We start from the raw sequence: 23395 nt of genomic DNA on the forward strand, positions 1-23395 counted from the left end.
CACCAGCCATGCCACTGGCAGTTGTATCAGCACCACTGACTTCACTGCTGACAGCACACACCGAGGGAGCATTGCTACTACAGGATGATGGTACGAAGACTGTAGCTTGTAATGTGTGCAACTGTAATGATGTTCTCTTGAGCCACCATCAGACAACATCCTGACGACAGCCCATCACCTGAACTCAACCCTGCCACTATAGAAGCCACCCACCCCGGACCTCTATGTGATTGTTAGTGTTCTCTCTATCCTCTACATGTACTTCTTTGGCACTATATTTTTATATCAGTATTTCAATACATTTACTTTGGTGGCTCCATGTTCTCTACACACTCCTGCAAAGTAACATGCATCTAAGACCTCATACGCATACTTGACTGGAGTCCTTCAGCTGCGTAATTACGATTTTTATGTCATATTGTTGGGTCCTGTGCAAAGATATGGACCAAATTTTTAATTTATTTTGTTTGTTCGGATGTGATTTACATTTATTTGGTGGTGATATAATTCGTCTTGGTTCATTAAAGGTGCAAACCACAGTTGTACCACAGTAGCTCTTGAGAGCATTCCAGGCAGGCAGGGTACTGTGCAATTTAGGATCACCACATCAAATTTTATAAACAGTATGGAGATTTTAAAGGAGCCCAAGATCTGGTTTTAAAATTTAGTTGAACTGCAACACAGCCTGTTTCACACATCAGAAGTTTAACTGTAGCCTCTCTGATGTGAAAAAGATAATTATGTCAAACAAGAAGTGTAAATGAGTAGCACGAGTGAGGTTTTAAGAATATTCTAATGTCCTCATTTCATGCACAAAATATGCACCTAAACCTTTGAGAGATAATCAGCCATATAAAGTGCCAGAGCCTCCAGATACAATAGTCCTGCACAAGGCAATAAATGGACAGTGAACTGGGCTCTCATCGTACGTGCAAAGTTTGATAAGAATTTCACAACACTTTTACACAACTACTCTGCTATTTTCTTATTCATCAGTCAATTAAACGTATTCTATGCAGGGTGTAGACGTGGACAAGTAAAAAAAATCCCGGATTTCCCACTAAAAAATAATTTTTTTCCGTGAGAAAATACACTTTTTCCGTGTTAAGTAGCAATATACTTTTCCACAGAACTTTAAAACTTATCAGTCCTTTGAATGGTTAACATTTTATACTCTGGTGTAGCTCTTCCTGCCACCACTTTAGGGGGGGGGGGGGGGGGGGGGCAGCGACATGTACGCTTCATGTTTTCGTAATTACGAAATTATAAATTCGAATTCCACCAAGCACAGCAAGTTAGTATCTAAAGCATTGAAATCGAGATTGTGATGCCCTTTTGTAAGCCAATCATTGTTCATGTCATGTGACCTCGTCAGCCGATGACAGCAGAGATTCAGAGTATATAATGTGATGATGTCAGCCAGTAGCAACATCATTAAAGTTAAGCGAACACACAAATAGGAAAAGCTAATGGCCTAAATTAACATATGTAGTGTAGCTAAAAAAAAAGCTAAGGTTTCACATATAATATTGATCTTGAACATTAATAAGCTACAAGAGAAGTTAAGCTTTTGCATGTAATACTAGTCTTTTTTTAGCGAGTGTTACAGTTTAAGATACACCACACAAATGTGCCAGTAAAATTTAAAATAATGATATAAATGTCTGCTCTCCTGGGCTCAAAATTCTTCAAGTGGCTGGTCCTAAAAGCGATAAGCTTTAAATGAGAGTCAAATGTTCTGTAATTTATGAAATTCATTTCACATTCTCATGTGTAACAAATTTCATATTACATAAAAGAAAATTTACTTTGAAAGTAACGCTTTTCGAACCACCATCTGCAATATTTTCCCCGAAACCTGTTAGAAATAGGTTTGTTTCGGTAGTTGACAGAGAGCGCCAGAAAGAAGGCATTACCACATGTGCGCAGCTACAATGACGTAGGAAGCCCATAAATTCGTACATATAAAGCATTACGAGATCTTACATTACATCATAAAAGAAACAGAAGACCAGAGGATACTCCAAGAGCAACAGAATTTTGTAAACCATACTAAAATATATAATTTGGCTTGAAGTGCACATTTGTATGTCCATATTCACAATGATGTAGGCACAAACCTCATACTAAGCTTTTCACTGTGGTTTTCAGGATGCAAATGTCTTGGAGTACCAGAACTGCAATATCTCACATTTGGTTGTTTATTATGGCAAAAAGCCGTACTTGCCAGAAGATGAAAACGTGTACTTGAAATTCAGCAGACAGTTGGAACTAGCCATACTGTGGAATGAAACACTTCCTTTCAAATAAATTGACTACCTCAGCGGAAAACATTAATTAAAGCCAAATTTCTTTAGAAAACCGACAAAAATAACTTCATCATTCTGCAAGACTATTATTGCTCGACTGCCAAAAACACAGAAATAACATAAAACCAGAAAACATGAAACTAATAATAGATTTCAGCTTTCCGTAATTATGTGAATGTATTTTCATTCACTTCGTATCTCCCAGCCACAGAAATCTGTTTTATGTTCATTTGATGTGGGAGCTGGTAAACTAAGAGGAAACAGCAAAATCAATAAACGTAAACATAGGTCACTACAACTAAGACTGCTCAGCACATGCACGAATCTGGCAGTTTGGGCGCTCCAGAAAAAATTTTTCCACTTAGCATCTGCCTTCAAGCAGCCAGAAGCAGGAGAAGGTACTGCTCATATGCGACTGAACGATGAATGCGCATGAGCCCACTGGCAACTGCTTGAACGAACCTAATGTAAACAGTTTTGATTTCACACTCATCAGAAGTAATTTGTTGTTAAGAAATATTGCATAGTCTTCGTCCTAAGGCCTTTGACACATTTTGCTGTTGGAAGGTGGGATGTTGTGAAGGGCACATTTCTTTTGCAACTAAAGTTTTATTTTTTTCTCCTCTCATTTATGTTTTACTGTTGCAGTATTATTTTGCTGTAGCGGGATACAGTAATATTCTTTGTTAGCGTACCAGTTTTTACCAGTCAATATTACAAAAATTTAACTGAAAACTAAAACAATGAAAAATTCTAAAAATTTCTATATTTTTCCTGGTTTTCTCCCGGATGAAAAAATTCACGGTTTTTTCCCAGATTTCCTGGTTGTCCCAGAGCGTATACATTCTGTCTATTGTTACTCGGAACCATTTGGTGAAAGGAACAGAATAAGCATTCACGTAGCACGACACTACTTGGGCACTTCTTAGCCTGAAATTGGTTGTCAATTAGTATTGTGTTCATCAAAAAATCTTTTAGATATTAAAACACTAGATTCATGTGGTAATCAGAACCAGACACAGTTCTGTTAGAGTAACCCACACCTTGTTACAAAATCCTATTGTCATACGACATCTTTATTTACAGTCTTGTACATTCTGACTTCATGACAGTATCTGCTACTGAGACTTGCACTTAACATTAACCAATTTATGGCAACACCAGGAAGAAGAAATACACAGCTCAGTTCCTTGTCAACAGCAAGGTTGTTAGGGGCAGAACCAGCTTGGATTAAAGGATGGGGAAAGAGATCTGCTGTCTGCTTTCAAAGGAGTCATCACGGCCTCTCTATTAAGTGACTTAGGGAAATCATGGAAAATCTATATTTGGATGACCAGACAAGGGTTTGAAGTGCCATCCTCCCAAGTGTTCAACTGTCATGCCAAAGGCAAATGCAAGTTCAGAAAACATCCCAATCATGTGAAATTAGAAAACCATTCCACTCACCATGTTGACAGGAGCACTTTGTTTTCCCAAGACAGATGCTAACTCTAATTTAACTGAGCATGAAACATAAGGTTACTGTGTGAAATATGAGTCCCAGCACTTGAAAGTCAAAGTTGATGATTTAATTATTCTGAGGTAAACTGTTAAAGAGCAAGAAGAACAATAATAGCAAAGTAGTAGTATTGTCAAGGTGGAAAATCAAGAATTTCTGTTGACTTGCTTGTTTACCATGGCAAATCAATTCCTTGAAAACAAACTCGTCCCTCACAGATTTAAGAGGAAATGGAGGTATGCAGTAACATTTATTTTTACTAATCCCACAACCTACATTTATAGACAGCAATTTTTGTGCCACAACAACTAATACTGATTTCTGGTCACAAGACTCATTCCACCTAGCCCACAAACAAATGCTCAATAAAAATTATGAAACAATTTTTAAATCTGTCACGGTATCATCATAACAAAACATACATATTTCTTTTGCCACTTACAGCACAACAGCTAATTCTAATGACATCACAATGAGCTCTAAAACAACTACACTACTACTGAATAAAAACATTCAATTGTACCCAACCTGCCTGTATGTATCTTGGTAAGTTTCATCTCTCTCTGTGTTATAATACTGTTTCACAAGATTCCAGTAGTCTATTCGTTTGCGTTCCAACACTTGCTGCCTTCGTTCTAAGCTTGCTGGTAAATAACCCTGCAACAGAGAATAATTAATTTCAAAATGAGAATGTCTAAGACAACTGAAATTAAGAAATGCTCAATATATAACTGTGGCTCATAAATCATAGGTACAAATGCCACAATTTCATCAAATGAATGCTTTCAGTTTCCAGCTATTTATAATACATAGCCACTATGCTTGTGAACTCTGCAAGTCCTTTGTTGACAAATACTGAATGTGTTATTTACAAATGTAATTATGGACTCCTGCCTGCCACTGAGTGGTCAACGTAATTACAAAGTACGAAATAGTTGTTAAAACAGTTGCTATATGACTACTGAGGCAGAAGAATATGTAAATAGAAGGAGAAGTTAGCAACAAAATCTTAACATACAAGCAGAGAATATTATGGAACAACATTACATAGCGAAATCACAGACATATTCCGAAAAAAACACAAGCAATCCGAGAACTTCAGAAGATGATTTCAGTACAAACCTTTCTATATTAGAAGAATGCACACCACCAGAAGAAAATATTCTTAAATTAACTGAGCAAGACTGACAATCTAGAATGCAAGCTGGAGATAGTTGGCAAAACTGTACTATTTGATCCAAAGTATGCAGCCAACTATTACTGAACATTAAGATGCGGTGTGTCCACCTTCACCTTTATGCCAGCTTCAACTCTGCTGGGGACACTTTCAACAAGGTGTCTGAATGTCTGTATAGGGATGGCAGCCCATTCTTGCTGAAGAGCCATAAGGAGAAGGTAGTGATGTTGGAAGCTGGGGTCTGGAGTGAAGTCAACTTTCTAACTCATCCCAACAGTGTTCCATTGGATTCAGGTGGGGACTCTGAGCAGGCCAGTCCCTTTTAGGAATGTTATTGTCCACAAGTCATTGCCTCACAGATGCTTTTTTATGACAGGTAGCATTATCATCTCATTACAAACAATCGTAATCTTTGAACTGTTCCTCCACTGTGCGCAGTACACTACGTTATTAAATGCATTCATATTCTTCCACATTTAGCATTTTCGTAATATTAATAGTGCGACCACACCATAACTACAAAAAACATCCCTGCACCACAACACCACCACCTCCATACTTTACTGTCGGTACTACCCAAGATGGCTGGTAACATCCTTCAAGCAGATGCCAAACCCAAACTCCATCACTTTCAATCACTCATTTCCAGTCATCCACTGTCCAGTAGCATCACTTCTTACACGACCTCATGATTGCTTTGCATAAACTACAGAAATATGTGGCTTATCAGGAGCTGCTCAACCATTGTACCCCATTCCTTTTAACTCCATACGCACAGCCATTGAGCTAGCTGAACTGCATTACAAACAAGTGTCCACATACTTTTGATCAGTGTATTTTTAATAGTCAGAAAAAAAGCACTGATTACAGCTTGCACACTGCCACCTATGAACAATGTAATACCCCAAGAAGTGGGACAAGCAGCTATATCTCACAAGATAATTTATGAAATTGTTAGAGCTATACAAGCAAAATTCAGTGCAGAAATCAGCATTTGTTGAAGTCAGTATTTCTAACACCACCACTTTCTACATGACAATGAAATTTGTAATTAGGACACCCAGTAATAGTGTTATTCACATCCCCATAATTACTAATATTTGTACTACATAAACTACTACAGCAAGACCTGCCAGGGTAGCCGAGACGCCAAATGCGCCGCTTCCTCGACTCGGGTAGGCACGCCAGTCCCGGGTCGAATCCGTCTGGCAGATTAACGATGAGGGCCGGTATGCCAGCCAGCCTGGGTGTGGTTTTTAGGCAGTTTCCCACATCCCGCTAGGTGAATACTAGGCTGGTCCCCACGTTCCACCACAGTTACATGACTCGCACAAATTTGAAAATGTTTGCACTATTTCATGGCTTACACTAGATGCAGACAGCTGGGGTACACTAATTCTGTACTGGGGGGTTCGGGGTGGTGACAGGAAGGGCATCCAGCCATCTTCTGCCACTAACATTGCCAAATCCGTAGTGACTCAGCCTACCCCACGTTAAAGCAGGACAAAGGCCCAAAAGAAATGATGATGATGATAAACTACTACAGCTAATTAAGGTTTTCTCTCCTACACACACACACACACACACACACACACACACACACACACACACACACACGTGGAAGAAAAAAAACAAAACAGAATTAGTTAATTTGTACATCACGAGAAATTTTAAGTATCAGCTGATCGTAAGTGCAATTCTGGTGTCACACAAAATTTTTAAATATGTACTATGTTCATTCTACTACCATAAAGTAGACAAACCATGGCTAGATAACATGAGACTGCTGCTGTCTTCTCACCAAATAAAGCATTGTTGGAAAAAAAACTATACACAAGAGACAGGGTAAGGTCAGGCATGGTCAGGCTCAAATAAAGCTTAAGGTGAAAAGGTGGTCGGTTTCATAGATGGCAATGATTTTTTATTGAACTCCTGGCCCTTATTTTTACAGTGATGACCATGCCCAGTTTCACAGGTAGTGTGTGGGCACAACAGTTCTGTTAAGCTTGATGTAGAAATATCTTGAAGAACAGTGATTCCCAACCTTTCGTAGATCATTACCTCTGAGTGCAATCAGACATCAGCTAGTACCTCCCCCCCTCCCCTGCCTGCCATCTATTGTCCCCCCTCCCCCACATTTTCACCAAGTTACTTTTATTTTTAAAATGATGAAAAATGAATGATACTTAGTGTGTGTGTGTGTGTGTGTGTGTGTGTGTGTGTGTGTGTGTGTGTAGGGGGGGGGGGGGGGGGAGGGGGGCTACCCACAACTCCTCCTCAGAAAAGAAAGCAAACAGTCCACAGTGAGGTTAAACATTTGTTAGAAAACATGCTTCCTTTGCACTAATTTTCCCCATTGTGGTGCTTGACCTGCATACTGAGACCCCATTTTTAAACCAAATAAATTCAGATGTGTCCACTATAGTTACTGTTCATAAATCACTTCACTACTGCCCTCCTTACTTCTGAACTGGTAGAAATTTGACAACTTTGGGCTGTTAATGTTTTGTGTCTAACCACTCTAATAATAATAATAATAATAACAACAATAAAATTGTGTACAATAGTATAGTAGCCCTTCTGTAGTTACTGCTGTGTTGCCATCGGTGATGTACGGGACAAAGCACAATGTGTGTGTAGTGGGTGGACCATGTGAGGAACCTGTAACCTCCTCTGCATTAATACCACTAATTGAGAAAAAGTAATCATTGATAACTTATATATTCAATATTAGAGTCTTACAAAATTGTGATAATAGTAATGATCTTTTGAAAATAATTTAGTTTTGTTTCTTTCAATTTTTAACCCTCAGAAAATTTCATTTTACCCCTCTAGAGGTAATTAACCCAAGGCTGGGAACCGCTGTTGTAGAAGGTGCAGAGGAGCATCCTAATAAGGTTTACTGTACAATATGGAAGCACTGTAGTACAGTCACTGCTTGCAGTTTTAGGCACATTCCCAATAAATACAATAAATATTACCACCACGTATTTATCTACTACATATTTTCTCAAGAAGGGCAAGCTGGACAACATCCAGATGTAAATCTCTAACGGAATCTGCAAAGAAAGTCCTGCTAAGGCACTAGTGGATGAATACCTGCCAAAGCAATTGTGACTTATCTGATAAGGGTTACTGGCTCTACAAAACCTTCCCAGACATCTGGGAAGGGCTAAAGCTACAGCATGTGTCTCTGAATCAAGGCAGGACTCCTCTGTTAACTGGGAACAGCCATGGTCCACAGCATCTCTATTTTGAATTCAACACTGCCAAAGAAGAATTTATCGAAGAAAACGTGTAGAGTGCAACCCGTTTTAGATAACAAGACAACGGGTTTAATAAATACAGCAATAAACAAATAAAAGCAATAGTGACTCAAATTCTTTCAGCACTGAGATAACAGCACGCTTGCATCCAGCAGAATAATTCATCTGACCCTTTCTTTGTAACAGGATAATTTGATAGTTTAAAGTATTTAAAGCATCCAGCCAAGATGCCAAGACAATCTGAACATATAAGGAAACTGCCATAAGGATGAAATCTCTGATGACCTGGCGGGTCAGAGGAAAAGGCCGACATTCTGTGACACCACATATGTTCGTGCAGCAACATGTAGTCATGCATAATCTTGTGGGAAAATGATGTATGGGGTGTTGTGCACAAAGGGCATGGCTATGGGTTGCAGGATATCATTCATATAGGTCACACTGGTCACAGTGCCCTGTACACACATCAGGTGTGATTTGTGATTGTTCTCAATAGCATCTCACACCACAAGGCTTTGAGTTGGCATTCTATGTCTTGTGTGAATGAAGTCACTGTGATGCTGCTCTCCCTGTCTGCAGTGAACCAAAATGTAACCATCATTTTCAAACAAACAGAACCTGGATTCATTTGAAAACACTACCCTATGCCATTCCTGTCGCCAGTGACGTCATTCCACACACCATTGCCATCTAGCATGTTTCTGCACATTCGTCAAAGGCGATCAGAGAAGTTGACGACGTGCAGGTGGCCTATGCCTTAATAAATGGTGACAAACTATCATCCCTGATAGTGTATTATGTGTTATACTGTAGCGTCAGAGGCAAGGAGGAAGCAGATCTGTCCTGCAATGCCATTCGGATGAGGTACCGAACTTCTCGGGGTTGGTCGAGTGGTGTGACTTGACCCATCTTGTCATGTTCTATGGTCTTCCGTGAAACATTCTGCATACACCCGTTGCACTGCTGAAACACTAGGTCCCACACGAGCAGCAATTTCCGAGATGGATGCATCACATTCTCTCATTCTAATGATCTGCCCTCTTTCAAACCCACTGATTTGAGAGCAGGGTCCACAGATACATCTGTGACACATCCTGCATGTCTGCTCAAGTCACACTGATGCATTACTTTCAGTTTATAGTGACAACAAGAGCCGCAGGCACAGTTTATAGGTAGGTAATGTTGCATCGCAATATCGATGTTGACCTTGAACCCGAGGGCCGACATGGTTCAAATACTAATAATTTCTACAGAACATACTAATGAACACATCTTGTGAATAGTCATTCAAGGTGTACTGTTTTTTCTGAACATGAGTGTACAAGTATGACATTAATTTTGATAATATTAACTTAAATGCACAAAAAAAAGGAAGAACTCAAGTACAGTAGAATCCCTCTCACCCGACCTTGGATGGTCCGTCACTCCGGTTAGTCCGACCACGCTCAGGCTCGCGAGCCTGTGCCAACTTGTACTGACTGGATGCCTGTCGTGCCATTGTTGCCGTGTCTATTGCTGTGCATATTGTTATACTGTAAGTTATTGTGCAGTTTTATCCTTTATTGGGATTAAAAAACGTCGTCATTTGCTTTATTTCGTGTTCTCTACAGTACTTATTACTGTAGATTCATTGTGTGTACAGTTGTTTGTTTTTTAACATGTCTGGATTCAAACATATACACGTAACTCTTTCACTAAATGAAAAATTAGCAGTGCTACAAAGACTGGACGAAGTAGAATCGCTCCAAAAAATTGCAAAGGAATTGAATGTAGGTGTTACGACAATTAAGGATTGGAAGAAGAATCGGAAAGACATTGAATCCTATACATTTACGATTTATGGTGAAAACACTCCGAAGAATCGCAAATTATTAAAAAAGCCTAAACTTGAACTTGCTTGGTAACGCATTGTGGATGTGGTTTTGTCAAGAAAGAAGGAAAGGAACTCCAATATCCGGGCCAAGTCTCAAAGAAAAAGCGATAGTTTTGCACAAAAAACTGGATGCCGAAAGTAAATTTGCTGCTAGTGAAGGCTGGATTGATCATTGGAAAACTCGTCATGGTGTCCGATGTGTTTCTATTTCCGGTGAAAAACTATCTGCCGATGCCGCAGCTGCTAAGGACTTTTCTGTTAAGTTTAAAGAAATTGTAGAAGAAAATGAACCGTTACCCTGCCAAGTGTATAACATCGACGAGACAGGGCTGAACTTTAAAATGTTGCCAACAAAAACGCTCGCAGCTCCAAATGAATCCGTGGTAGAAACGAAACTTATAAAAGACAGAATAACAGTCATTCCTTGTAGCAACGCAGATGGTACCCACATGCTGCCCTTCTTCGTCATTGGCAAATCTAAGAAGCCAAGGGCATTCAAAAATATAAACGTATCTTCCTTGCCGGTTTATTACCGCAATCAAAAATCTGCTTGGATGAACTGCAACCTTTTTGAATCCTGGTTTTTCGACGAGTGTGTGCCATCGGTCGAAAAAAAAAATCTGCCTGTTCACGCTCTACTACTGTTGGACCATTACGTCCATCTGAGGAAGATTTAGTGAAAGGGGACATAAAAGATCTCTTTCTGCCTCCTAATGTGACCTTACTCATCCAAACAATGGATCAGAGCATTATTGAATGGTTAAAAAGGCGATATCGCAGAAAGTATATCAGCTAAATCTTGGAAAAATCTGAAGGAGGTCGTAACTTACTTGAGGCAATGAAATCCCTGAACATCAAAGATGCTATCTGCACAATCGCTGCAACATGGGATGAACTGAAACCTGACACACTGCGGAAATCGTGGCGTAAGCTTTGGCCACAAGTTATGACTGAAAATGAGCATACTGAAGAGGAGCAAAACAACGACGCACCGGAAATCGTTAAGGATCTACAAACTCTGGAGCCGAACGTCCCTGCCGATGAAGTTGAAGAGTGGATCAACGAATGTGACAAAGACTGTGACACTTGTGAAGAGCTCAGTGAGGACCAGATTGTTGCCGCTGTTAGCCAGGAAACTGTGAATGAGGACGCGGATGGCGAAGACGAAGCCCCCACCCGGATTTCACACAACAATGCAAAAAACGCTTTTGACATCGCCCTTCAATACATCGAGCAGAATCCAACTTCAGCTCCAATGGACGTTTTGTGGATAAAAATATGGAGGGACACTGCAGCTAAATCTAGAATAACATCTGCTAAACAAAAATGTATCACTGACCTTTTTTTTCAAGTAATCTGTTTTCGTTTTTACTGTAAAAACAATGCATACAGTATAATCATTTCAGACCAATACATATTATAGTGTGTGCAGACGTTTTTTAGTTAATATGTTGTTTAACACTGTGTAAAAAACATCTTTTTATATTGCTGTAGACGTCTTTTAGTTCTTAAATCGTTTAATTTTTTATAATTAATGTCTTTTTATATTTTTTGAAATAAATATTAGATTTTTCGGATAATCCGACTTTTTTTTCCTCCCGACCATGGTCCCAGTCCCGAAGACGACGGATTAGAGGGGTTCTACTGTAGTGCACTAAAAGTTTGACACTTTGGGGAACAATAGTACAGATAAGCGTACCAGATTTGACGGACATCTACAGCCCTCCGGACTAAAATACTGTTCCTAATGAGAGGCAGCAGCCTCTCCACTAGCTGCTGGGATAAAAGTCTAAATCGGGCGCGGCTCGTGGTTTCCATACCGAGGAAGGCTGAAACATTTATCGACCAGAACTAACCTAGACCTCAGGCTACACTACACCTCGTTGGTGCAGGGGGGAGTAGGGGGTAGGGATACAATATTGCACTCTAGCCAAAAGGTTACAATTTTATCTTGCTTCTCTTTCAGTCAATTACTAAATAACACCAAAATTCTTTTTGTTTCATAACCAACTCTTAAATAACACCAAAAGATAACTTCAAGATACACTCTATAGGTAGTATATTTATCCACCATCACATTTCCCAACACTTTTATCACAACGAACTGTACTAAAAGATGCATTTTGGAGAGATATTTAATATTGTGTATGTTAGCTTTGCTGCATACCAAACATTTAATGTTTTGTGTATGTTCAATCTGTAACACTCATGAGTTCGCGCAACAATAGAGTGATGTTTCCATGAGATCACAAGTCTTGTGCTGCGATTGTGATTTTTGGGTGAATAAATAAATAACGCATCATGATGGAATCAAGCAGTGACACAGGAAAAAATCTTCATGGGCCCATATTTTCCAGCACATTCACACAATGGAACAAGCTCTCTCAAGAGAAAGAGGGCTCTTATATGTATATAACGTCTAATATCACAGAACATACTTATATTAAATTAATAAGAAAGTCTCAAGATATTCTTTGGGAGACCGTCAACATGCTAGAGCTTTGAAGGAACATTTAGTCCTAGGACATCATAAAAGTTATAATATAAAGCCACGGACAAAACCCACCAAATACGGGCCTCAATCAAGCGTAATAAAGCGTCTCCCTAGTTCTGCTTGTGACATTTACATGGCATAGACGTGACAAAGGGCAGCTAAGCTGAAGTGACTGAGCCTTCAAGAGGATCATAAGAGCTGTACTTTGTAGAAGTCATTCTCCCAAAGCTCTGCTACATGCAGCTTGACTAGCATTTAAAGGCACAGCCTTAACTAATGTGTGTTCGAAATATATCAGCCAATGTCAACATTTCTTTATAATTTAAATTCATAATCCATTATTGAGGGATGTATCTAAATATATATTTTGGGGCAGCTCAGTCTTAGAGCCTGTAACTATCAGCCGTGCCTGATCCAGATGATTGACTTATCTGGCCTCGTAATATTAAGCAATACTGGCTTCCTATGTTGGTAATGTGGACAGCTGGAAGCAAGGGGAAACTACAGTCATGATTTGAAACTTACTGGTAGATTAAAATTGTAGGCTGGACCAGGACTTCTACATCTATATCCACTTCACGGGTGAGCCGCTCACGATGCAGACCAGTGAAAGCCTTGCTTAAAGACTTGGCCAAATGGAACACAGCCTGGTGACACATCTCGGGCCATGGCAGATGGCCAGTGTTTACAAGACAAGGGATGCCACACAGGCAAGAGCTGGCCTCAGCGACTGGCTGTTGCTGCATCAGCTGTCACTGTGGAAGCAGCTGATACCTCATTAGCACCTTGCATGTGTAGCACAGTACAGTGCAGCCTCCTATGCTGCTGCAGCACAGCAGTCAAATGCGCACATTATTTACAGCCTACGTCTGCGCTAAACATTGATCCAGTGCAAACACTTTTAGTAGGCAACAATGCCACTAAAACTACCGACTGCCCACGAAATGTGTTAACTTCAGCATCGGCAGCACGTTCCACTGAACAAACAAGTTCACTGTTGTCAGTTTGTACATGGAGTTCTATGTTAGTTGTTTCTTAATTTCATGCAAGTGTCTCCGAGTGTCGAGTTTATTCACATAATGTCTGGCTTTAAGAAGAGGAAAGTAAATGCTGAATGTCGTCAATTCCAGCAAAAATGGACTCTTCACTATGTACATCAATCAACCTGTTTGCTCGTAGTGTAGTGAATCATTATCTGTGGTGAAAAAATATAACATGAAAAGGCACTTTTCTACAAAACACACTGCTCAACAACAGCTTACAGGGCAACTGTGGAAAGACAAAATTAAGTTATTAATTTCCAATTTGGACAAGCAACAGCAAATGTTTGCCAAACTGAGGGCACAGTGCAAAAATTTGTTTAACTCTAGTTTTATAGTGAGCAGAAACATTGTGAAGTCAATAAAGTCTTTTTCTGAAAGCAAATTCATGATGCAGATTGCAGATGTACTAAGTCCTGGTAAGAAAAAGTGTTTGAACAAATACGTTTGTCACAACGAGCAGTGGTTCAATGAACTGAGATGATGGTTGGTGACAGTAAAAAAGTTTGTGTGATGGTGCTGCCACATTCGAAGCATTTTCCATTGCTTTGGATGAGAGCACTGATTTGTCACACACGGCTCAATTTGCGATTTTTGTTTGTGGTGTAGACGTGGGCTTCAAAATAATGAAAGAATTATTAGCAATACAGCCATTAAAAGGAACCACTAATGTTGAAGATGTTTTTCATTAAGTTGAAAAAAATCATTGAAACCTTCAACCTGCAGTGGAGTCAACTCACTGGAGTTTGTTCTAATGAAGCACTTGCAATGGTCGGTTCACAAAAAAGTTTTATTGACATATTAGATGAAAAATCTTCTGAACAAAATATTGACAAAGAAAGTTAAACAATTATCACTGCATTATTCACCAACAAAATTTGTGTGCTAAATCAATGAAAATGAAACAGGTAATGGATGTGGTTACCACAGCATCAATTTCATTAAGTCTCATGCACTAAATCACCACCAATTCAAGCAGTATTTGGACAACCTGTGCTCCGAACATGAAGATTTAGCTTACCATTGTGAAGTGAGATGGCTGAGTAAGGGCAAAACGCTAAAACGTTTTTATTATTTTCAACAAGAAATAGCTGATTTTATGGCTATCAAAGGGAAACCACTGGCTGAAGTAAATGATCGCCAATGGATCTGTGATTTAGTATTTCTGGTTGACATCACAGCTCATTTAAAGGACTTAAATTACAAACTCCAGAAACAAGGGCATTTAATTTATGAATTATACAGCCATCTGAATGCTTTTCAGACAAGATGCACTTGTGGGAAATGCAAATGAGAGCTGGAAAATGTTACCACTTTCCTACAATGTCAACTCACAAATATATTGATTATGTTATTTATGCTGATGAGCTGAAATCATTATTAGTTCAGTTTACCACACGGTTTTCTGATTTCAGGAATGCAGACAGCATGTTTGCTACATTTGCTAACCCAATAACATGTGATGAAGAAAAGGCCCCTGAAATCTTTCAAATGGAACTTATTCAACTTCAGGAAGATCTGTCTTTAAATTCGAAGTAGTAAACCTAGTTGAATTTTGTAAAACTTATTTGACCGAAGCGCTCCTTTGCAAGAAGGAAAATTTGTCTTTTGGAAGTGCACAGAAGTGTGAACAACTTTTTCTCTAATGAAGACAAATAAATGATACAACACACGTACAAAGTTAACAGACGACAACCTGGAAAATACCTAAAGACTCAGTATCAGTGACATAAATCTAGATATCAACAATCTTGTATTAAAAATTCAAACTCAGAGCTCACATTATTCTGTCGTTGAATATTTCTTTAAATCAATGAACTACTGTAAATACATTTATTAATTGTAACTTTTCAGCTTTCATAATGTCTGATAGCAACATTTGTGTGATCAGCAAATTGGATTTTGACAATGTCGCCATGTTTCTCACGGGTTTCTGTGCAATTACATGAACTTTAGAAGTTTTATTTTGGGGTATGAGTTATTATGATGAATTGTAAGGAACCAAGATACTGAGTTAAAGTATGGTGCAAAAAATAAATATAAACGTCTGAAGATGTGGTGTCGTGTATTGTCACAGTCATGGATGACAAAATTCCACCTTATTCTCTGGGCAAGCTGCTGTCAAGCCAGGTGAGTTTCCTTTTGGCTGTGTGGCCGTTTTTTGGATTTCACTTTGTATGATAATGTGGATGTTCTCTTGAAAACCTTAGGGATGAGTCCGAATATGTTATCTGCAAACCTGCATATCACCAGATGTCTTCGAACTTGTATATTACACGTGCTGCTATCACGTCACGTGAGTACTGTCTTTTTCTTGTTTTATTGACTGTACAGTCTTAAGCCTCTGCTGTCATTTCTGTGAGCAGTTTTGTCCTTTTTGTGCAGTGTAAACAACATACGATTTGTGCGCACAATTAGCAATGATACAAATTTTACACCGAAGTCAGGAGGCCCTCAAACGTTCAATACTATTGTCAATACATCAATATAATGCCGGCCTGAGGGCGAGTGTTATTTTATTGTTAAAGCTAGAAATATCGAGGAACAGTACTGCTGCCACCCGAAATATTCAGTATTACCAACGTGTACCGAGTTTGTGAGGACAATGATCAGTCTGACAAACTGACATTCAGTTCAAAATCTTACAGTTCTTTCTCATATAAACAATTAGTAATTAATTCTCTTGCCTGTTGTGGACACGTTAGAACACTGCAGCTGTTGAAATTGTGGGTAATTTATAATAAATTAGCTGCAACCAGTTACTTTATTTCTCCATGACGACAGTTTAAGATGCCTGGCATCCCGTTGTTGTTGTTGTGGTCTTCAGTCCTGAGACTGGTTTGATGCAGCTCTCCATGCTACTCTATCCTGTGCAAGTTTCTTCATCTCCCAGTACCTACTGCAACCTACATCCTTCTGAATCTGCTTAGTGTATTCATCTCTTGGTCTCCCTCTACGATTTTTACCCTCCACGCTGCCCTCCAATACTAAATTGGTGATCCCTTGATGCCTCAGAACATGTCCTACCAACCGATCCCTTCTTCTGGTCAAGTTGTGCCACAAACTTCTCTTCTCCCCAATCCTATTCAATACTTCCTCATTAGTTATGTGATCTACCCATCTATTCTGCAGCATTCTTCTGTAACACCACATTTCGAAAGCTTCTATTCTCTTCTTGTCCAAACTATTTATCGTCCATGTTTCACTTCCATACATGGCTACACTCCATACGAATAGTTTCAGAAATGACTTCCTGACACTTAAATCAATACTGGATGTTAACAAATTTCTCTTCCTCAGAAACGCTTTCCTTGCCATTGCCTGCCTACATTTTATATCCTCTCTACTTCGACCATCATCAATTATTTTGCTCCCCAAATAGCAAAACTCCTTTACTACTTTAAGTGCCTCATTTCCTAATCTAATTCCCTCAGCATCACCCGACTTAATTAGACTACATTCCATTATCCTTGTTTTGCTTTTGTTGATGTTCATCTTATATCCTCCTTTCAAGACACTGTCCATTCCATTCAACTGCTCTTCCAAGTCTTTTGCTGTCTCTGACAGAATTACAATGTCATCGGCGAACCTCAAAGTTTTTATTTCTTCTCCATGAATTTTAATACCTACTCCGAATTTTTCTTTTGTTTCCTTTACTGCTTGCTCAATATACAGATTGAACAACATCGGGGAGAGGCCACAACCCTGTCTTACTCCCTTCCCAACCACTGCTTCCCTTTCATGTCCCTCGACTCTTATAACTGCCATCTGGTTTCTGTACAAATTGTAAATAGCCTTTCGCTCCCTGTATTTTACCCCTGCCACCTTCAGAATTTGAAAGAGAGTATTCCAGTCAACATTGTCAAAAGCTTTCTCTAAGTCTACAAATGCTAGAAACGTAGGTTTGCCTTTCCTTAATCTTTCTTCTAAGATAAGTCGTAAGGACAGTATTGCCTCACGTGTTCCAGTGTTTCTACGGAATCCAAACTGATCTTCCCCGAGGTTGGCTTCTACTAGTTTTTCCATTCGTCTGTAAAGAATTCGTGTTAGTATTTTGCAGCTGTGACTTATTAAACTGATAGTTCGGTGATTTTCACATCTGTCAACACCTGCTTTCTTTGGGATTGGAATTATTATATTCTTCTTGAAGTCTGAGGGTATTTCGCCTGTTTCGTACATCTTGCTCACCAGATGGTAGAGTTTTGTCAGGACTGGCTCTCCCACGGCCGTCAGTAGTTCCAATGGAATACTGTCTACTCCTGGGGCCTTGTTTCGACTCAGGTCTTTCAGTGCTCTGTCAAACTCTTCACGCAGTATCATATCTCCCATTTCATCTTCATCTACATCCTCTTCCATTTCCATAATATTGTCCTCAAGTACATCGCCCTTGTATAGACCCTCTATATACTCCTTCCACCTTTCTGCTTTCCCTTCTTTGCTTAGAACTGGGTTTCCATCTGAGCTCTTGATATTCATACAAGTCGTTCTCTTATCTCCAAAGGTCTCTTTAATTTTCCTGTAGGCGGTATCTATCTTATCCCTAGTGAGATAGGCCTCTACATCCTTACAATTGTCCTCTAGCCATCCCTGCTTAGCCATTTTGCACTTCCTGTCGATCTCATTTTTGAGACGTTTGTATTCCTTTTTGTCTGCTTCACTTACTGCATTTTTATATTTTCTCCTTTCATCAATTAAATTCAATATTTCTTCTGTTACCCAAGGATTTTTATTAGCCCTCGTCTTTTTACCTACTTGATCCTCTGCTGCCTTCACTACTTCATCCCTCAAAGCTACCCATTCTTCTTCTACTGTATTTATTTCCCCCATTCCTGTCAATTGCTCCCTTACCTGGCATCCCATCTTCAAATAATTTCATTTATTTACATGTCATGAGCATAGTTTCTTTACTAATGGTGTTGCAGAATTTTCCAATGGAAGTTTTATGCCAGCTATTGCAATAAGTCATAGGTAAAGACACATTGTTTATGACACGCAAATAAATGAAAACATGAAGATTGGACAAATATAAACCTACTTATTTTCGAGTCATAATTTGTTGGGTTGGCTTGTTTGGAAAGGGATGTCATTCATATCAGTCCGTTATCCCATTAACATTAACATCACAGACCCATTAGTTTTGACTTTATGTGTTACAAGCACTGCTGTCACGTCATGTGACAAGGCAGCCCCGAGCAAAAATATGTATGTGAAGCCAGCCCGCAGGTCATCAAAGGTTGCCCGTGACTGATCTACATCTACATACATACCCTGCAAGCCACCATATGCACTCACTAATAGTGCAAGGGAAAAAACAACTGTCTATATGTCTCCTTATTAGGGCATCCCGTCTCTGAATTGCTTCAATGTCTTCCATTAATCTGAGCTGGTGCAGATACCAAACACACTAACACTACTCAACAATGGGTCACAAGAGTGTCCTATAAGTGGTCTACTACAATACTTATATGCTCACTCCATTTCACTGCTTTGCAACATTACACCTGGATATTTAACCAATGTGACTGTGTCAAGCAGCACACTACTAATGCCGTACGCTAACATTATAGGTGTCTTTTTCCTACTCACCTGCATTAACTTACATGTTTCTGTATTTAGAGCTAGCCAACATAGAGAAGGAAAAATATTACACTAACAGGCTGTTGGGAAAGGAATGAAAGGGGAAGCTGGCCAGAGCACAATTTTATAATTGCTAACACCCATTTTAAGAACTATTAAAGAAGGGTGAATATTTATTTGTTGTTCCATGGGACCAAATTAAGGAGAAATCTCCATGGTCATGGAACGAGTCAATACATGAAATTGTAACACAATAGTAGAAACAGATAAAATGAAATATAAAAAAATATTCAGGCGACAAGTCGTAAGTTTAAATAAAGAAAATCAACAATGTAGCACTGGAATTTGCTTAATTTTTAGCCCTTCCAGGAACTCCTAGACAGAACAGAAGGAGTGAGCCATGAGGAAACTCTTCAGTTTATACTTAAAAGACTTTGGGCTACTGCTAAGATTTTTGAGTTCTTGTGGTAGCTTATTGCAAAATGGATGCAGCAAAATACTGCACTCCTTTCTGCACAAGAGTCAAGGAAGTGCATTCCACATACAGTTTTGATTTCTGCCTAATATTAACTGAGTGAAAGCTGCTAACTCTTGGGAATAGGCTAATATTGCTAACAACAAACGACATTAAAGAAAATATATACTGTGAGGGCAATGTCAGAATTCCCAGACTATTGAATAGGGGTCGACAAGAGGTTCTCGAACTTACACCACATATAGCTCGAACAGCCCGTTTTTGAGCCAAAAATACCCTTTTTGAATCAGCAGAATTACCCCAAAAAATAATACCATACGACATAAGCGTATGAAAATATGCGAAGTACTACTTTTCGTGTTGAACTGTCACTTATTTCATATACTGTTCTAATGGTAAATAAAGCAGCATTTAGTTTCTGCAAAAGATCTTGGACATGGGCTTTCCACAACAGCTTACTATCTATCCGAACGCCTAGGAACTTGAACTGTTCCATCTCGCTTATAATATGCCCATTCTGTCTGATAAAAATATCGGTTCTTGTTGAATTGTGAGTTAGAAACTGTAAAAAATGAGTCTTACTGTGATTTAGCATCAAATTGTTTTCCACAAGCCACGAACTTATTTCATGAACTACATTATTTGATACTGTTTCAATATTACACACAAGATCCTTCACTACCAAGCTGGTGTCATCAGCAAACAGAAATATTTTTGAATCACCTGTAATACTAGAAGGCATATCATTTATATAAATAAGAAACAGCAGTGGCCCCAGCACCGACCCTTGGGGAACGCCCCACTTAACAGTGCCCCATTGCGACTGAACATTACTACCACTCTCAATATTGCGGAGAATTACCTTCTGCTTTCTGTTCTTAAAGTAAGAGGTGAACCAATTGTAAGCTACTCCCCTTGCTTTATAATGGTCCAACTTTTGCAGTAATATTGTGTGGTCAACACAGTAAAAAGCCTTCGTTAAATCAAAGAAAACACCTAGCGTTCGCAACCTTTTATTTAATCCAACCAAAACCTCACAGAGAAAAGAGAATATAGCATTTTCAGTTCTTAAACCATTTCTAAAACCAAACTGTACATTTGACAGCAAATTATGTGAATTTAAATGCTCCAGTAACCTTGTATATACAACCTTTTCAATAACTTCAGCAAACACCGATGGCATGGAAATAGGTCTAAAGTTGTCAACATTATCCCTGTCTCCTTTTTTATAAAGTGGCTTCACTACAGAGTACTTTAATCAGTCAGCAAACTGACCACTCCTAAAGGAAAAGTTACAGATATGGCTAAGTACTGGGCTAACATACACAGAACAATACTTCAGTATTCTGCTAGAAACCATGTCATATCCATGAGAGTTCTTGGTCTTTAGTGATTTAATTATTAAGTCAATCTCCCTCTTGTCAGTATCATGGAGGAGCATTTCAGGTAACAGTCTCGGAACACTTTTTCTAAGAGTGCTATATGATTCCCTGTTGGGACTAGGTTTCTATTTAGTTCACCTGCTATATTCAGAAAGTGATTATTAAATACTGTACATATATGCGACTTATCAGTAACACGGACATTCCCACTACGCACTGATTCTACATCCTCGACCTGTCTCTGCAGACCAACCACTTCCTTTACGACTGACCATATGGTTTTAATTTTATCCTGAGACTTAGATATTCTATCTGCATACCACTTACTTTTTGCCTTCCTAATAACATTTTTAAGCACCTTAAAATACTGTTTGTAATGGGCTGCTGCATTTAGATTTTGACTGTTTCTAACGTTTTGATATAATTGCCACTTTGTTCTACAAGATATTCTTATCCCTCTAGTCAGCCACCCAGGCTGCCTGTTTGTGCTAGTACCCTGTTTTGAACGTTCTAACGGAAAGCAACTTTCAAAGAGCATGAGAAAAGTCTTGAGAAAAGCATTATATTTATCGTCTACTGTGTCAGCGCTATAAACATCTTGCCACTCTTGTTCCTTGACAAGGTTACAAAGGTCTCTACAGCAACTGGATCAGCTTTCCCACACAGTTGATAACTATATTTAACATGTGTTGCAGCACAAAAATCTTTTACAGTTAAAATTTGTGCATCATGATCTGAAAGGCCATTCACCTTTTTGCTCACAGAATGCCCTTCTAGTAAAGTTGTCTATGGTTGTTCTACTGTTCCCTTCCACTCTCGTTGGAAAGAATACGATTTGCATAAGATTATATAAATTAAGGAGGTCTACCAGCATCCAGTTCCTTGCACAATCACTTATACAATTAATATTGAAGTCACCACATATAACTAACTTTTTGTATTTCCTATAAAGTGAACCAAGAACCTCCTCTAGCTTTAGCAAAAATGTTGTGAAATCGGCATCTGGGGATCTATAAATAACAACAGTTAGAAGTTTAGCTCCATTAAATTTAACCACACCTTCACAACATTCAAACACCTTTTCAGTGCAGTACTTTGAAACATCAACTGACTCAAATGGGATGCCGTTTTTCACATACATGGCTACTCCCCCACACCGCAAAGAGCTCCTAGAAAAGCTGCCAGCCAACCTGTATCCTGGTAAAGGAAACCTCTGAATTGTCTCCCTATTTTAGAAGGGTTCAGATATACCAACAATTTCAGAGTCAACATCTATAAGCAGTTCACTAACTTTATCTCTAATACCTTGTATATTTTGATGAAATATACTAATTCCCTCATTACTCGGATACCTAGGCTTTGTCAAAAGTGGTTCCTTTGTTAGACAGATTTCCCTTAAGCAGGAATACCTATCAGCTGACTTCAATCTAAAAGAGGTGCAGCTCTAACACCCACTACTGCAGGAATTTTCCCATGAGTGATCCCACCACCCCCACCTATGCTGTCACCTATAAGCTTTGCCAACCTCCCCTTCCCATACCTGTTGAGGTGCAGGCCATGTCTAGTGAAACCCGTCCTGCTGATAGACTCCACTGACACCACTGAAATGTGACCCATGCTTTCTGTCATCAGCGCACCCCCAAGTCTCATGTTATTATGCCTGACGGCTGTATTAAGATGAGGCCGATCGTGACGCTGAAACAGTTCCACGAAATGCACATTCGTGTTGCCAGTCTGAGTGGCTATCTTTTCCAGGTCACTATTTATGTCATACTCCCCATTCCTGTCAATACTATTACCAGCCCCACCCACAATCACCACATGATCCTCTTTAGTAAAATCCCAACATAACCCCCCTATGTTAACAGTCACCTGAGCCAATCCTGCATTAGGCTTCACAATGCTGGTGACCTGGCACCCACTCCCCAACACTTCCTGCAACTGCTGGCCTACACCTCTGCCATGAGAACTACCTAACAGCAGAACCTTCTTCTTCCTCTTCGACTTTGCAACTGTCCTAGCTACCGTAACTGCTGAGGTCTGCTGCATACTTCCTACATCTACAGCTACTAGAGATTCCTCTCAACTAGACTCTTGATATGTGGAAGAGACCTGGAGGTACTGGAGGGTTTGCACATATATTACAAACTGGTAAGACAGATATTTCAAAATTAGATTTTAAACTGCTAAACACTTACACAGGTGAACTCTGACCTTCATTTATTGGGTATGAATGGCAGAAATTTCAGAAAAGCAGGAAACTAAGGAGATGGGACCTTGATTAATTGAAGAAACTACTGGTTG

General features: G+C 39.3%; 1 protein-coding gene across 2 annotated transcripts in view; it reads right to left on the minus strand.

The window, feature by feature from the left end:
* LOC124555625 (TBC1 domain family member 22B) overlaps positions 1–23395 on the minus strand; it is a 143260-nt gene that overhangs the window by 40063 nt on the left and 79802 nt on the right. For both annotated transcript variants that reach the window (XM_047129597.1, XM_047129596.1), the window contains exon 7: positions 4336–4464. In XM_047129597.1, the coding sequence (XP_046985553.1) occupies positions 4336–4464 (129 nt within the window). The remainder of the gene's footprint in view (positions 1–4335; positions 4465–23395) is intronic.

This window comes from Schistocerca americana, chromosome X (genome assembly GCF_021461395.2).
Source record: "Schistocerca americana isolate TAMUIC-IGC-003095 chromosome X, iqSchAmer2.1, whole genome shotgun sequence".
Lineage (NCBI taxonomy): Eukaryota > Metazoa > Arthropoda > Insecta > Orthoptera > Acrididae > Schistocerca > Schistocerca americana.